The 18,304-nt window shown below is 36.6% G+C and overlaps 1 protein-coding gene across 11 annotated transcripts in view; it reads right to left on the reverse strand.

Moving 5' to 3' along the window:
• Positions 1–18,304, reverse strand: part of LOC120525680 (pumilio homolog 2-like) — a 255,653-nt gene that overhangs the window by 50,795 nt on the left and 186,554 nt on the right. For 7 of the 11 annotated variants that reach the window (XM_039748192.1, XM_039748184.1, XM_039748185.1 and 4 more), the window contains 2 exons: positions 2,715–2,849; positions 1,590–1,742 (listed from right to left, as the gene is read on the reverse strand). In XM_039748192.1, coding sequence (XP_039604126.1) covers positions 1,590–1,742; positions 2,715–2,849 — 288 coding nt within the window. The remainder of the gene's footprint in view (positions 1–1,589; positions 1,743–2,714; positions 2,850–18,304) is intronic. The other 4 variants (XM_039748189.1, XM_039748188.1, XM_039748186.1 and 1 more) reach the window with 3 other exon arrangements.

Genomic DNA, 18,304 nt, shown 5'->3' on the forward strand with positions numbered 1-18,304 from the left:
AACATCCACGCATCAAAAGAGCGACCCTACAAAGACAAAAGGCAGAAGGTGGCATGGCTCTACCTAACTTCCAGTTTTATTACTGGGCGGCAAATATACAGTCGATAAGAACCTGGACACAAATAGAAGAACATACACAGGCATGGACCGCAATAGAAGTAAAATCCTGCAGTACTTCTTTGTATTCCTTGCTTTGTGCTCCAATAAACACACGCTATCGGCAATACACTAATAACCCAATTGTGCTCCACTCACTTAGAATCTGGAACCAATGTAGAAAGCATTTTAAGACGGAGAAGCTTCTTTCTGTGGCACCCCTGCAAAAGAACCACCTCTTTCAACCCTCACAAACATATGCAGTTTTAATATCTGGAAAAATTTGGAATTAACTTGCTTAGAGATCTTTATATAGACAACGCCTTTGCATCCTATGAACAATTACAGTCCAAATTTAACATTCCAGCTACAAATTTCTTTCACTATCTTCAAATCAGGAACTTTGTTAAACAGAACCTTCCAGATTTTCCTCATCTTGCACCCTCATCCACGCTGGAAAAATTATTGCTCAATTTCAAGGAGTTAGACTCCATCTCTACAATATATAAAATCCTTTTACAATCCCTTCCTTTCAAAGATCCAAGAGGACACTGGGAAAATGACCTCTCAATTAATATATCAGAAAAGGAGTGGAAAGTAGCAATGCAGAGAATTCACTCAAGCTCCATATGCAAAGCATACAATTATACAACTCAAAATTATATATCGAGCACATCTGTCTCGACTAAAACTCTCAAAATGTTTCCAGGGCATGATCCAACCTGCGAGCGTTGCAACCAAGCCCCAGCCTCACTGGGTCACATGTTCTGGGCCTGCACCAAATTAACATTATTCTGGACAAAAATTTTAATTACCTCTCAGACAGTCTTGGACTCACAATCCCTCCTAACCCATTAACAGCTGTGTTTGGGGTTCTTCCAGAGGGTCTTAAAGTGGAGAAAGACAAACAAATTGTGATTGCATTCACTACACTGTTGGCACGCAGACTTATTCTGATAAACTGGAAGAACCCAAACTCTCCTCTTTTAAGTCAGTGGGAAACTGATGTGTTATATTATTTAAAATTGGAAAAATCAAATACTCAGTTAGAGGATCTGTGCAGACTTTTTTCAAAACATGGCAGGATCTAATCAGTAATATTTTGAAATGAGTTTATAAAGCACAGAGAATTTGTTGATTTAGGTATTTTTACAAGCCTTAAATTTTACACCATTTGGCTTGCTCTCTCTCTCAAGGGTGGGGATCGATCTGTGCTTAGCATAATTCTTTTTTTTGTAAAAACTTGATTACTATGTATTGATTATAATAAAATTAATAAAAAAAAAAAAAAAAAAAGAACAAAAGTAATACTTTTACTGCACAGATTACTGCACTAGAGTGCTAATGAAACAACCAGGTAGTAGTTCTCGACTTAAGTTACAAATATTCATAGTTTTTAATAATAATAAAAAATACAGAGAGAACATGGTAATCAAGTTCATTATTTGTAAATGCAAGAGAATATGCTGATCTACAAGTAAATATATCCTTACCTGAGCCTTGAAAGCATCAATAATGAACTGCAGAGCCTGAGGCTGGACACATTCAATACACTTTTGAACAACATGATTTCCATTTTGGTCTTTAACACACTTCAAGACATGTCCATCAAGTTCCTTAACCATTTCATTCTGGAGAAGGAAAGACTGAGAAAAATTATTTTTTTTTACCTAAACACCAAAATCTCTCATTTAATATATTTTTATATATTTATACACACGCATACAAAAATACATAAAATATATTGGCTGGAAATTCTTGCCTGGAACAAGTATGCTATTACAAATCTGTGAAGACAAACCTGGTGGCTAGGAGGATCAATTATATGCTAAGAAGGGTATTTTCCTGACAACAGCCTTATATGTCACTTCTAATGTTTACACAATGAATAATGGCACTACCTGAAGGGATCTATTAGGAATTACACCCTTCCATATCTGAATCACAGTGCTCGATTAGAAAAGCTGGTGTTTAGTCTACCAGGTACCAAAGTGCTAAAAATTAAAATTACTTGGTGAATGCCTAACATTATTCATACTACAAACAAACTCAATTCAAGAATTTTGCTTAAATTAAGAGACATGTTAGTAAAACAGTAACTACTGCTTCTTAGAGTTTTTATTTCAATTCACTTCTGGTTTCTTTTTGTGCTTTTTTCAATTCAATTTATTATTTTGCAGCACTAAGTGAAAAATTTAAAAATGTTTAAGTACATTAACTTGTAAAAAATACAAATCGACCTTAAGTGTTAAATATCCTTTTTTATCAATATAAATACTAAGATATGGCTATTGGACAATGAAACAAAGAGGGGCCTTCTATAATTTCACAATTTATGGGATTCTTCTAAGTAATGTTGCTACTTCAAACAGCACAAAGTCATTCCAAGAGTTTCACCAGAGACAGTAAACTGGTGAAATGTGTGTAAATGTCGGTGTGTGTGTAAGTATTAATTTTGATGAACTGAAATTTTCTCTAAGGATGGCAACTTTATTACACTAAAGATATAGGGATAGGCAATAGCTAAAGGTTTACTAATAAAGTAATGGCTGGATAAAAAAAAAATAGATTAATGACTAAAGAGCATACTAAATAAAAGATAACAAAAATCGACTTACAATTACCTGCTGGTCTGTTGAAATTGACTCCAGGGCTTTCTGAATAACGCGACAGCCATACATTTGAAGGGCGAGGGGTAAAACATGGCCTCTGATCCTTGTAGCTAAAGCGAACTTCTGATCTTGGCTACCAAACTGCAGTGAACAAAACACAAACCAAAAACTCTTTTAGCAAGAAAAACAAGAAATATCTAGTATCAATAACTAAGTTTAAAGGCAGAGCAAAGCACACTATTGAGAGAAAAACAATACGTTTAAGAACTCTTCACTTTACCTGTGAATTTTTTAAACACAGAATGCATTTTGAGTTTTATATACAAAATCCTAAAGAAATAAGGGAGAGCTGGGTAGTAGGTAGGCAGCAGGAGCTCTGTGGTAATTGATTAAATAACCAAAAACTATACATATAGACACACATGTACACAGATACATTTTAGGTCATCTTACATTACATTACATTATACAGTACTTCCTTTTACTTACATCACCACCATTAAGAACCCAAAAGACTTCATGAAAAGCATTAGTACATCTGCACAGATGTATATTTATATATATTGCTGTTTTACTTTAACTGTATAGTATTTGAAAAGGCTTAGCATCAGCCAAAAGGGAAGTACACTAAAGCTAAAATTATCCAGCCAGACAATTATTACAATGGTAGTATGTTATTTACAATATAAAAGACATACAATACTTTATTTTTGCTAAATGCCCTGTTTTCTTAGAATGCTTCAGAGTTCAGAAACAAAACTTAGCAAAATATTCAAATGTCTCTTTAAACGGAGTACAGCATTGGCAAACTCTCCATAGAGAGCTGATGCTTTTCCTATGCCCAATGATAGTGGGTAATGCAAGCCTAGTCCAGAACTGAACAGTCCGATTAGAAAATGAATAGATTTAGCTAACTCTCCATACAGAGCTGATGCTTTTCCTATGCTCAATGATAGTGGGTAATGCAAGCCTAGTCCTGAACTAAACAGTCCGATTAGAAAATGAATAGAAAAATAAAAGTTTGATGCAGTAACAGTAATTTTGTAACTTAATGTACAGTACATGTTCTGACAAACTGTAAGACACATCGTTCTATAAGTTAGCATTTCCTTGGAGTAGATATAAGTGTTTAAAAGATATAGTCAGCTAAATTAATATCCCTTATTAATGAAAAGAAACCGGGACACTGAATTACATACTCCGTGCTTTCACAAAATTTCTGAGGCAAATGAAGTTGAAAATATTTGTTGCTAATAGCAACCTAAAACAACCCTCAATAAAAAGTAGGGATGCAACAATACCAATACTGGTACTGGGTTTTGGTCCAATACAGTGTTCATGTACTTGTAAAAATGCACCAATACCTAAAACAGATACTATTAACACACACACACGATTGTGTAAATGCTGTTTTTGGGGGAAAAAAAAACAAAACATGGAGAACACAAAATGTCTGTGGTCTGGAAGTTCTTAAAAATAAAACCAAAGCCCACTGCACTGTAAACTGTGCCCTTCTAAAAATCATGAGGAGGTATGGCACCAAATTTAGAGATATAAGTAACCTAATTAAACAACTCAAAAGTAAACACAAAAATGAGCATTGCAAAATTGCCTCTGAAAGCATGCAGCATCAACCAACATTGCAGCAGACTCGAGCAAGGAGAGAAAAATGTTCAATGATAACCCATGGGCTGTGAAAGTAACAGAAGGTCTTGCCCAGTCAGTTGTTGACAATGTGGGATTTTGGCACCTCCTGAACATACTGGAACCCAAATACAACATTCTAAGTCATACCAATGATGCACGAGAAGCATATCGGCAGCTAATTGCACGACAATAGCTGTCAAGCTTCACCACTGACATTTGGAGCAGTGATATTTGTCCAATGTCTATCCATCAGCTTAACTTCACAATGTATAGATGAGAAGTTTGCTCTCCCATACAGGTCAAGCAATAGCAGATGCATTTCAGGAAATGCTTATACATACACACACAAGTTTTGACTTTATATATTCCAGCACTGACTATATATATTCACGTTTTGACTTTATATATTCAGAAACAAGTTTTGACTTTATATATACCGAAGCTGACTTTATATACTGTATTCAAGTTTTGACTTTATTTATTCCGACAATGACTTTATATAATCAAGTTTTGACTTTATATATTCGGGAATGACTTTATACACTCACCTAAAGGATTATTAGGAACACCATGCTAATACGGTGTTTGACCCCTTTCGCCTTCAAAACTGCCTTAATTCTACGTGGCATTGATTCAACAAAGGTGCTGAAAGCATTCTTTAGAAATGTTGGCCCATATTGATAGGAAGCATCTTGCAGTTGATGGAGATTTGTGGGATGCACATCCAGGGCATGAAGCTCCCGTTCCACCACATCCCAAAGATGCTCTATTGGGTTGAGATCTGGTGACTGTGGGGGCCATTTTAGTACAGTGAACTCATTGTCATGTTCAAGAAACCAATTTGAAATGATTCGAGCTTTGTGACATGGTGCATTATCCTGCTGGAAGTAGCCATCAGAGGATGGGTACATGGTGGTCATGAAGGGATGGAAATGGTCAGAAACAATGCTCAGGTAGCCCGTGGCATTTAAACGATGCCCAATTGGCACTAAGGGGCCTAAAGTGTGCCAAGAAAACATCCCCCACACCATTACACCACCACCACCAGCAGCCTGCACAGTGGTAACAAGGCTTGATGGATTCATGTTCTCATTCTGTTTACGCCAAATTCAGACTCTTACCATTTGAATGTCTCAACAGAAATCGAGACTCATCAGACCAGGCAACATTTTTCCAGTCTTCAACTGTCCAATTTTGGTGAGCTTGTGCAAATTGTAGCCTCTTTTTCCTATTTGTAGTGGAGATGAGTGGTACCCGGTGGGGTCTTCGGCTGTTGTAGCCCATCCGCCTCAAGGTTGTGCGAGTTGTGGCTTCACAAATGCTTTGCTGCATACCTTGGTTGTAACGAGTGGTTATTTCAGTCAAAGTTGCTCGTCTATCAGCTTGAATCAGTCAGCCCATTCTTCTCTGACCTCTAGCATCAACAAGACATTTTCGCCCACAGGACTGCCGCATACTGGATGTTTTTCCCTTTTCACACCATTCTTTGTAAACCCTAGAAATGGTGTGCGTGAAAATCCCAGTAACTGAGCAGATTGTGAAATACTCAGACCGGCCTGTCTGGCACCAACAACCATGCCACGCTCAAAATTGCTTAAATCACCTTTCTTTCCCATTCTGACATTCAGTTTGGAGTTCAGGAGATTGTCTTGACCAGGACCACACCTCTAAATGCATTGAAGCAACTGCCATGTGATTGGTTGATTAGATAATTGCATTAATGAGAAATTGAACAGGTGTTCCTAATAATCCTTTAGGTGAGTGTATATGAAAGTTTTCACTATATTAAATTTAGTCATCATTGCATAACTTTTTCTTTACCATAGAAATTTAAAGACTAAATTCAACTTCCATTCCTACCAAAGATATTTCTGGCAACTAAATAGAACCCACTTATATCCAAATTCGAGCTATTGAGCTGTCGCTTGCCTGCCTGAATAAGTCACCCTTGCTTCGCTCTTACTTTTTTACCGTTCATTTAATCATGGCTAGTGCCGGAAAAATTATAAAATTGAAGGAGGATTCCACTGAGTATGGCTTTACCAAAACAATTATTGATGGCGAATCGATTATTCATAAAGCTGCAATTGGTGATCTGTTTTTCTGTGTTAACCTCATATTTTTTCATACTTCTCAAACCAAGGGGGCGCGAGGGTAAAATGAATCGGGAAGCGCTGATCAATGTAATCGGTGTACCAGGAAATCATGCATTGACAGAAGTTCCCCTTTGTTTGTAATGCAAAGTGTGATTAAATGCATGATTTTTTAACGCGTTATGGAGCACAAGCATCGAAGCTTCTCAGCTAGAAAAGGAAACATTTTAAAAATAACGTAACATTATGGTCAATGTAACCTTTTGTAAGTAGTGCCTAGAGGATTCAGTGTGGAGAAACTCTAGAAACAGCGTGTGTATTAACTTGTGAATTTTTCCGTGAGTATTGGGTGGCAGCGTCAACAAGTTGGTTCCTCAAGACGGCAGCTGCAGAGCTCAGCTCACAGCGAAATGAGGTGAATAGGAGGGGAGATGATGACGTGACTCCTCCACTCGCCTTAACTGTCAATCCCCCACAAACACAGTCTCTCGTAATTTGCATAAGCACAGCCGTTCACCTACAATTTTAACTTAGTTACTCTCTCGTTTATATCCTGCGTCCTCTCATTAAACTTGTATCCCGCATTACCCGTTGGTATGACAAATGCCAGCGGCAGCCTGTCTATGAACTTAATTTAAACTTTAGGTTTACTCCGTGCTTTGTTTCCGAAGTAGCAGGACTCATGAATATGGTTGTATATGTCACTTCGCTCGCTTCTTATTGTTTAGCTGCCTTCTCAATTATATAATGCATGTTTTCTTCAGAGCTTTTTGGAGCTCTTCCTGGTTTTCTACGTACTGCGTTGATAGTCAGTTCACGTGATTACGTGGGAGGCGTGATGATGTCACACTAAACTCCGCCCCCCACGGCTTTCAAGCTCAACTCCATTACAGTATATAGAGATAAATAGTTTCCAGTTATGACCATTACGCGTAGAATTTCGAAATGAAACCTGCCCAACTTTTGTAAGTAAGCTGTAAGGAATGAGTGTGCCAAATTTCAGCCTTCTACCTACATGGGAAGTTGGAGAATGAGTGAGTGAGTGAGTGAGTGAGTGAGTCAGTCAGTGAGTGAGTGAGAGCTTTGCCTTTTATTAGTATAGATATACATATACTGTATATATATACACATACATATACATATATACATATATATACATATATATATATATATATATATACATACAGTGATCCCTCGCTATATCACGCTTCGACTTTTCGCAGCTTCACTTTATCACGATTTTTTTCTCATACACGCTTACGTCACTACGCATGCGCTTTCTGAGAACTTTTATCTAAGGCCTACGATGGCTCCTAAACGTGCTGCTTTTTCTAAGCCTTCTGACAATAAAACTACGCGCCAGAGGAAGATGCTTATTATCCAGGAGAAGGTGAAACTCTTGGATATGATTAAAGATGGCAATACCCTAAAAAACCCTCCTCACGCATATGAAAAGACAGTGCCAGCAACTGCCTATCAAGATGTTCTTCAGCCTTGCACCCAGACACCCACTGCCTAGTACTTCTTCACTGAAGACACAAACGCACCTGCTGAAGATACTGCACCACCTCTGAAGACTCTCCTACTGAGGTCGTACCTTCATAGGTTAGTGGTTATGTGCAATTAAATGTACAGTACAATAATCTACTATAAAAAAGCATTCGGGATTGTCCTTCTGTCCCGTGAGTGCAAAGCGTATCGGTATTCCGCTTATTACAGACTTACTACTTGCGGCTTGACGTATGAAGCAACGCGATGTGAGCAGAGTTCTGGTGCTGTCATCGTTTCCTTGCTTTTGTGCGCGATGTGCTGGAAAAATAGACAAAATTATGACTCTGGAAATAATTAATGTTGATGGAGTACAAATGCTTCACCGCGTAGTAAATATCAGGGGAGATGGTGCTTGCTTATTCTCATCTATAGCTTATTTAGTGCATGAAACTCCGTCTTTAAGCGGTACAGAATCGGGCTGACATTGTATGCGACTTCGGACAGGCACTTGAGGGGATAAAAAACTTAGTCTTTCGGGAGATGTTATGAATGGGCACTTTGATGTTCTCATTCCATACAGTTAAATGCCTGATGTACTGTACACATGGAGCTCACAAAAATTGAGGATAAAAGTCGGTACAAAGCGACGCAATGTAAGCAGAGTTCTAGTGCTCACATATACATACACACCTGTAAATAGATAGATAGATATCCAACTGTGTTATTAACACTAGAATTACCAGAGCCTACGAAAAAACTCGTAATTCCGTCCCACCTTAAATCGCTTCTTAAAATCGTTCACAGCTCTCCACCAGCGACTTTTGTCATCTAAATGTGCTGATAAAAATCAGGCTGCAAGCGGCGGCTATTCCATCCCCAACGACTTAGAACGTGCACAAACTTCTCCCAGCTCATGCCTTGATTGATTATCTAGGAGTGAAGTGGAGTTTTAGAGTGGAAAGAATAGATCATTATTTGGAATACACGCATTTCACGTGTGTTCCGTTTCTACAGTAATCCGTGTAAACACATTTTTAAAACAGAAACGTTTTTCATATTGTAGTAGTAAATGACAAAATGTAAGCATAAACTATATAATGTATGAAGCCTGAAGTCCAAATATCAAACACTTTCACAAAAGGTACACATATAACAGAACAAGTATGCTGTTATTCAAAAATATAACTGCAGAAAAAAGCCACCTTAGCATGCCATATTGACACGTGCACGCATACTGTAGCTGACACAGTAGCATAATAGTATCAGCCGCTTACTGGTATCCAAAAGCTCATGAGTTCGATCCCACATGGTTCAGTTTTGAGAAGTAAACTGCTCTTATTCTTACTATTTTAGAATAAAAACATGCATTTGATTTCAGTGTGTAACAGCCAGTAATTTATGATACTTGTAAAGGTTAGTTTTTTTTATTCACTTTTCATTCTCAGTCTCAGTCGTGTTCAGGATCCTTCCCTACCCCACATCTGAGAATGCTGTTTTCACATAAAGATGCGCGCGTGGCTCTGCAGCGTACTTGTGACTGCATTCTCGCACCAATGCTTGCGAACTGAAGTGCCTGCGTGCACTTTTCGTGGCATTACACGCCTATTTTTGAGCATGCCCGTCGCCAAACACAGGAACATATGTTGGTGTACAAGAATAAAAAACAAGTGCACTTTTATTCTAGACTATAAGTGAAGAAAAAATAAAGCAAGTTACAGTAGGCGGTTGATACGACAGCTTGCGTGGTGCAATGCTAAGAACTGTTGATTTCCGATCCGTGCTATATAAAATCATCACATTCAAATATTAACAATTTCCACACACCCTTCCTACATTCACGACTTGTGTACTTGTTGCAGTGTACACATCTCTCTGGGCTATGGTTCCTATTACACTGAATGAGCACCTGACATTGTACTTTCTTCCCTATATAAATCACATTCGAGTATAGCGCGTCTCCAAATAAATCACATTTGAGTTATAATGCGTCTTTATGTGAAAACAGCATTGTCAGATGGGGGGGATTGTGAACGCTACTGAGAGAATGGAACTGAATAAAAAAAAAAGACTGAAATCAAATGTATGTTTTTATTCTAAAATAGTTAAGTACATGCAATAATATTTGAAAACGAACAGCGTCAGATCGGGTTTGAATACACGCTGCGATGCTGAACTCCCTGTCTATCTACATAGTAATACCAGTAATTTTATTATTATATAGGAGCTTCCCTGTCTGCCTATCATAAAGTGCATTTCCTTCCTACCTATCTATATATCTATCCCCTTAGCTGTTTTTTATATATCTATTATACAGTGCCTTCCCTGTTTATTTATATATCTAGTGCCTTCTCTGCCTGTTTGTCTGTCTGATTGCATATAGCGCTGAACTTACTGCTCTGTACTTTTCTGTCCTCTACGTGTCCTGGAGTACAAAAGAAACAGCACTATACAGCAACATGTGCGAACTGGCAAGATCGGGGAAAAAAAACACGCGGTCACTGATTACAAACCGCAAGATGAATGAAAGAGACAATATATGTAAAAACATCATCGCACTAATGCAATATTATTTGAAAACGAACAGCGTCAGATCGGGTTTGAATATGCGCCCAATCTGACGCTGTTCGTTTCAAATAATATTGCATGTACTTAACTATTTTAGAATAAAAACATACATTTGATTTCAGTCTTTTTTTTTTATTCAGTTCCATTCTCTCAGTCACGTTCTCGATTCCCCCCCCCCAGCCAATCTGACAATGCTGTTTTCACATAAAGACGCGCTATAACTCAAATGTGATTTATTTGGAGACGCGCTATACTCGAATGTGATTTATATAGGGAAGAAAGTACAATGTCAGGTGCTCATTCAGTGTAATAGAAACCATAGCCCAGAGAGATGTGTACACTGCAACAAGTACACATGTCGTGAATGTAGGAAGGGTGTGTGGAAATTGTTAATATTTGAATGTGATGATTTTATATAGCAGGGATCGGAAATCAGCAGTTTTTAGCATTGCACCACGCAAGCTGTCGTATCAACCACCTACTGTAACTTGCTTTATTTTTCTTCACTTATAGTCTAGAATAAAAGTGCACTTGTTTTTTATTCTTGTACACCAACATAAGTTCCTGTGTTTGAGCGACACGGGCATGCTAAAAAAAATAGACGTGTAATGCCACGAAAAGTGCACGCAGGCACTTCAGTTCGCAAGCATTGGTACGAGAATGCAGTCATAAGTACGCTGCAGAGCCACGCGCTCTTTATGTGAAAACAGCATTCTCAGATGGGGGTAGGAAGGATCCTGAACACGACTGAGACTGAAAATGAAAAGTGAATAAAAAAAAAAAAAACTAACCTTTACAAGTATCATAAATTACATTGGCTGTTACACACTGAAATCAAATGCATGTTTTTATTCTAAAATAGTAAGAATAAGAGCAGTTTACTTCTCAAAACTGAACCATGTGGGATCGAACTCATGAGCTTTTGGATACCAGTAAGCGGCTGATACCATTATGCTACTGTGTCAGCTGCAGTACGTACGTGTCAATAAGGCATGCTAAGGTGGCTTTTTTCTGCAGTTATATTTTGAATAAAAGCATACTTGTTCTGTTATATGTGTACCTTTTGTGAAAGTGTTTGATATTTGGACTTTAGGCTTCATACATTATATAGTTTATGCTTACATTTTGTCATTTACTACTACAATATGAAAAACGTTTCTGTTTTAAAAATGTGTTTACACGGATTACTGTAGAAACGGAACACACGTGAAATGCGTGTATTCCAAATAATGATCTATTCTTTCCACTCTAAAACTCCACTTCACTCCTAGATAATCAATCAAGGCATGAGCTGGGAGAAGTTTGTGCACATTCTAAGTCGTTGGGGATGGAATAGCCGCTGCTTGCAGCCTGATTTTATCAGCACATTTAGATGACAAAAGACGCTGGTGGAGAGCTGTGAACGATTTTAAGAAGTTTATTTAAGGTGGGACGGAATTACGAGTTTTTTCGTAGGCTCTGGTAATTCTAGTGTTAATAGATGTTCACAAATTTGTTTCCTGACTCCTTACCATGACTATATGTAAATAAATTTTAACAATTTATTTTTGAATTACTTCTCTAGGAAGGCTAACAAAATAGCAACAATAATAATAAAGGTGCTCAGGATAATTTGTGTGCTTGTTATATCACAAATTAGGTTATTTGTTAGGTTTTTTCTTTTAGTATTGAATTCAGTATTTTACTCTGGTTTATTGTTCTTTATTCTATTTAATGCTTTGTTATCTGTTTCATTGTTCTATTCAAGAAAACATCTGTATCCAATGTTACATATACCCTGCTGTTTTTTCGAAGACTCTGTGAAGCAGCTTGAGCATGGGAAAGGAGTTATATAAATAAAATGTATTATTATTATTAATTTTAACTGTCAAAAATTTTTAAAATAAATATGTAGCATTCTGGATCAATCATTTCAATTACATACATAAAATGTCTACGTATCAAAAACTGTCTTTTGATTGGACATAAAAATGGGCATGCATATATGTAATAGATATTAGGATCAGTTCTTTTCAAATATCAATATAGCTAAGGAGGCCAAAGAGATGGTGCTGCTGGAGCTGCAAGAATTATGTGGCCTAGAGGCAGCTGGACAGGATGATGCAAACCCGCTTGCTAAAATTGGACTCCTTGGCTAATTAAGTGAACTGTTATTTCCCATTTCTGTGTTTTGGAAACAATATAGAAATTATAAAGCTAAGTTTGGTAAAAGCTTCTTTTTAACAATATTTTCATCTTGATTTTCATTCTACTTTTCTAGGTGTTCTAATTGTTTAATTAATCCATTACTAGTTAGTGGGTCTGATGCTAAAGTAGTTGCAGCCTTTGATTATTCAGTGTTTGCCAACGTGTCTGCTCTGCTTGTTTTTAATTGTCATTAATAAGATACAAAAAAGGGGAAAAACTGCACAGAGAAAGGGCAAAATGAAATCAACAAAAGAAAGTTAAGCATTTAAATCTATAGCAAAAGCAGAAATATTTCTAAATGTCTTATAAATGTAAAAATCATGCTGCTGTGCTTTTCTGAATGTAGATGAAAAATAAAACTAGCTAATTAAATGAGATCAGTGCTCTCAGGTGTTGTCATTGATTAGGAATCTGGAACAAAAACCTGCAGACACAGTGTGCCCCCAGGACCGAGGTTGGAAAACACTGATTTATTGCACTGTCACATATTGCTACTGAAACCAGAAACAAGCTTACAGCTGAAAAGGCAGAAATACTTTTGTTCATCAAAAGGAATCTGCCACTTACTTTGCTAAAAGAGTTGTAGACTTTTCCAGTGGCAGGTGTTCTCCAATGGCTTTTGACCTGTAGAACTTTATGCCACTAGCTATCTTAAAGAAATGGGATACCAGTAAGTAAATGATTCTGTTATGTTCAGCCAAATTCCTGTAAACAACACTGTACTATTACATCCGTATGTTGAAAGCCTTGAAACAATGTTGTTTTGGTTTAGTTAACATACAATTACTTATGTGTTTATTTTTTTCTTCTGTGAAATTTGAGTCATTTTAAAAATGGTGTTGTAATCTATTCTATGCGATGCATACTTTTGAGTTATTTGCCCAGTTTTGAATTATTTTATTCCAAATTAGGAGTCTGATATTTAATGTTAATAGTGATGTTGACAGTTGATGGACATAAACAAATACAGTTTTCGAGCCTTCAGTCAAACAAATATCGGTAGTCATACTCAGTCTGAGAAAAATAGTAATGATGCATTCCCAATAAAAAGTATATGTTTTTGTAAAACTGAACATGTCACACAATAAAGTTGAAGAGAGAGACGTTTTCTGTAATAGAACACTATATTCAGTGATGGCAACTATCATACACCACAATGAGTAAATAACATTACTTTGAATAAAGTTTTGATGTCTTTTACCAGTTATTGTACCCTTCATTTCGGGAGATATGCAAGCTGCTGCTGTTGTACCATCACTGAAAAACCTTTTCAACTGCTTATCTTTTTATTTAGCAAACTATAGGCCAGGATCTCTAAGAATTTGTCTGTTCAGGATATGTACTGGCAAGTGATAGATTATAGACCTTAAACAAAAACGGTAAACTGAGAAACTCAAAACACCTTTTGAACTTTAGAGTAAACTGTCAAGAAATATACTTTAAATGTCTGAGAAAAACACTCAAATTTTACAATATTAAATGAAAACAGATGCTACAAAGTGTATACAGGGTGAGCCAACAAGAAGTACCACATTTCAAACGCTTATTCTACAAAAACGCTACAAGATAAAATACATTTCATTACATCACAAGAAAGGGAATACACAATAAATTTTTTTCCACTGTGTTTTAAAGATTATATCTTCAAAGGTGGTGGCCATCATTACCAATACACTCTTCAAGGTTTCTGAATGATTACATGACTTGTTTGGCCATTTCAAGGGGAATATTTGCAATTTCATAGTGAATAATGTTCTTGAGGACTTCAAGGTTTTGAGGTTGGCGAGTGTATACCTTAGACTTGAGATTAGCCCCACAAGAAGAAATTGCACGGAGCAAGATTGGGTGAACGTGAAGGCTACATGACATTGCCACGCAGGGAGATCAGCTTCTCCGGAAATATCTCCCTCAAAACGTGCATGGATCTCTGCGCCGTATGAGCTGTTTCACCAACCTGTTGAAACCAGGTATCCACCACATCCATTTCTTCCAGTTGGGGCCACATAAAGTTCTCTAGTATTTCAATGCAACGTTCTGAAGTGACAGTGACCGTTGATCCCCTCTCCAAAAAAAGTAAGGGCCTACAATGCCAAATTTTGAAATGGCGCACCAAATTGTAACACGTTTACTGTGTAGGGGTTGCTGATGAGTTCACGAAGGTTGGTTTCAGCCTAATAGTGAAAGTTTTGCTTATTTACGCAACTATTCAAATGGAAATGTCCTCGTTGCTGCAAAATGACAATGCCATCTCGATGAACGGTCTGCGGAATGTTCGCACACAACTTTCTACTGCTCTCCCAGTCTCTCTCAGTGAGTTCCTGCAATACCATCATTTTGTATGGATAGAAATTAAGGTCCTCATGTAAAATCCTCCTCAAAGATGTGTTGGAAATGCCTAAGGCAGAAGCATGTTTGTGCGCTGAATGTCTAGGAGACTGTAAAATTGATGCCCTTACAGCTTGGATGTTTTCAGGTGTTCATACAGTTGAAGGACGGGCTGGAGATTTTCTGTTAAATGTTGTACCCACCTGTCTAAATTAAGCCACCCACTCACTTAAGAATTGTTTTCCCAGTTTGAGATGTTACCGTTAGGAGGAATGCTGAAGTGTTTTGTTGTTGGTTTTGAAGAAAACTTCGACAGTGAAAGCATGCTGTGCACTGGTCCAAGGCATGTTGCCTATTAAAGGACCCCCACCCCAACCCACTCGGCTGCATCTACCTCGCACAATGACCTTGAGAAATGTGGTACTTCATTTTGGATCATTCTGTATTTCAAAAATACAAAAAAAAAGTCTTATAAAGTAACTAACAACTGAGGAAGAACCGGTACATCATACATAAAATAGCTTACAAAAAGAATATAACACAACCGCAAACAAAACAGTTGCCAGGTCTCCCCAAAAAAAAAAAAAAAAAAAAATTTGAAGGTACTGTTTAAATGGATACCCTAAATACAAATATTTTAAAAAAATAAACCCACCAGACACTAGCCATCAAGAAACAAGTTTGACTCTACATACCTGAAATGCAAAAATTTAAAGCTCCATATTTAAAAGGAAACATAACATAGGGTTAGATATGCAATTTTAAGAATACTTATGGTTTACAAACTAAAAACAAGGAAGAATGCCAATATCTTCTGTACAGTAGATGATGCCCAACACACTAGTAAATCATGTCATACTAAAGGTTAACAGCATTCAGATGATGTGTGAAAACAAAAAAAAGCATTAAAATACTCTGCTAATTAAATATATTGAAACACTGCTATGTACACATGCATTTTTAAGAAGGGAAATGGCATTACGATGATTCACAAATGGCTTCATGATCTCACCACAGCACTAATGGCCAGGTTGTCTTCAGTGTTGAAAAAGTTGGTAAATCCAGTCTACAAGAGACTGACTACAACACAAAATTCAACAAATGCATCAACCTGTTGCATACAGTTAACTAAAAAACATTGATGATGATCATTTGTACATGCTCTTCTATAAACACAGTGGAAAAAATGTTTCTTCATTATTTAAGCCATGATCTGTGATGTTGAAAGCTATGATTTACTCCTAAAATGTCCTCCTTTCTACCTTACCTGTTTCGTATGGGTGTTTTCAGGAGCCTGGTGAAAAATTCAATGCAATCCTGGAGCAGCAGATACTGTAGAGGTGAACCTGTCATGTAAATATATTAGGCGCATAAATCTATCCTGGTATGTAATCACCAAACGTGGTCTAAAGAATTATAGGTATTTAAGTTCTGCTCCAGTTTGCTAGTTCCAAATGCTTTCACAAACTTCAAATACACCTTTGTAATGTACCAAACGCAAATCACAAAGCATAATTCCGCCATATCTCTTAAGCAGAGACAAATAAGAATAATTGGGGTACCGATCATATTTAAATGCAACTGATTTTTACATTTATTTTACATATACTATTTGTTGCTTTAATAATAAGAATTTATTTATTTGCATTTATTAAAATACAATAAAATACCACTTAGTTATTATTTTTATCTCTTATTTGAGGATGAGTAGCAGTCTAACCATATAAGCACATTTTTGTGGTTTAAAATCACAAATGTAAAAACAAGAAATTGAATGCCTATTCTAGGTAACTGCAAAACATATTTAACTAAAACCTTGGCACAGATGGTATTCTGCATACTGTAAGCAACTGTTACATGACTAATAAAACTGTGGACAACAAACATTTATGTTTTCGAGTGACAGTTTAAGCATACATACAACAAACCAATAATACAATTGTCAGAGCTGCGTCAAGTTCTACTGTTCTACGCTGGAAAACACTTTTAGAAGACAGTGGTGATGTACTGCTGCTAGACCTCAGGAAATATAAAGATGTTACAGTATATCAGCATCCCTCAAATATCACATTATGTCCAAGTATGCACCAAAAAAAAAATCATTTATTGATGTGGTATGCAAGTCAAGGGACAAACCAAGTACACATGATCATTAAGAAATAGAACGCAAGATCTATATTTGCTTATCTGTTCATCAAAATTTCTGTTTGTTAAAGTTACAGCCTTTGCCACTGTACACAAAAGATACAATATGATCTTAATTACTTAAAATATTTAATGAAACAATTCAATCAAATATGTCAAATATTCATAGAAATTACTACCAGATTACACAGTCATGTGAAAAATGTTTCCCAAAATTCACTGCATGTCTGTATAGGCTATGACTGCCTGACCCCAGGCACCAGAAGCTAAAGACTATCCATGTTCGACTCCAAGGCATTAAAGGATAGGAAAAAATGAATATCCCCATTCACACTTTATGCAACAGCTTCTTTACAGCATGGATATCTCAGCATTGATGAACAATTGCAACACTAGCTCATTATGGTAGTTCACATTTACCATTTACCTGTGTATTTCCAGTCATGACCCTTTTGGACACAAAATACTAATGGCAGACCAAGGAATCTTGTCTCTCTCACCCTTTACTCATAATTTTGAAAATAACTGATATTTAATTTATTGCTTCAGTACCTCTGAAGGGCATAAATAAATAGGTTTGCAAAACTATTATATAACTCAAACTATTAGCTAGCCTATGGGGTAGGGGGCTGTTCAAATTACAAATATGTACTGTGTAAAGTATTGTGCTCAAAGTGAAAATATCTCAAAACTGCTAATTACTTTTCTTTTTTGCTTATTACATTTTTAGCCTAAGGAGAAACATCTGTGATATTATACTAAATGCTTCTGCCTACAAATTTCAGGAATCTGGGTTTGAAAACCATCTTTTAGTATTGACACTCTCCACATGTGTATGGAATCTTCTCTACCTTTCCTTCTATACTCAAATGTCTGCTTGATGGATTAAAATGAGACTAATGTTTTATGCCATGGACTGTCTTAAGTTGGCTATGGCTCTTTGTCTAATTGTTACTGAAACGTTTACAATAAAGAACCCTGAACAAATACATTTCTGAAAATGGATGAAAAATTTAAATTTAGGTTATGCTTGTTGGAAGTACTTATTTGTTAACCTGATAAATGTACATGGCTACTGTGTACTTTGTTAATCTGTTCATTTATTTTCTCCCAGTACTTACCGCCACTAATACAACCAGTAAT

Source organism: Polypterus senegalus, chromosome 3 (genome assembly GCF_016835505.1).
Source record: "Polypterus senegalus isolate Bchr_013 chromosome 3, ASM1683550v1, whole genome shotgun sequence".
In the NCBI taxonomy this organism is placed as follows: domain Eukaryota; kingdom Metazoa; phylum Chordata; class Cladistia; order Polypteriformes; family Polypteridae; genus Polypterus; species Polypterus senegalus.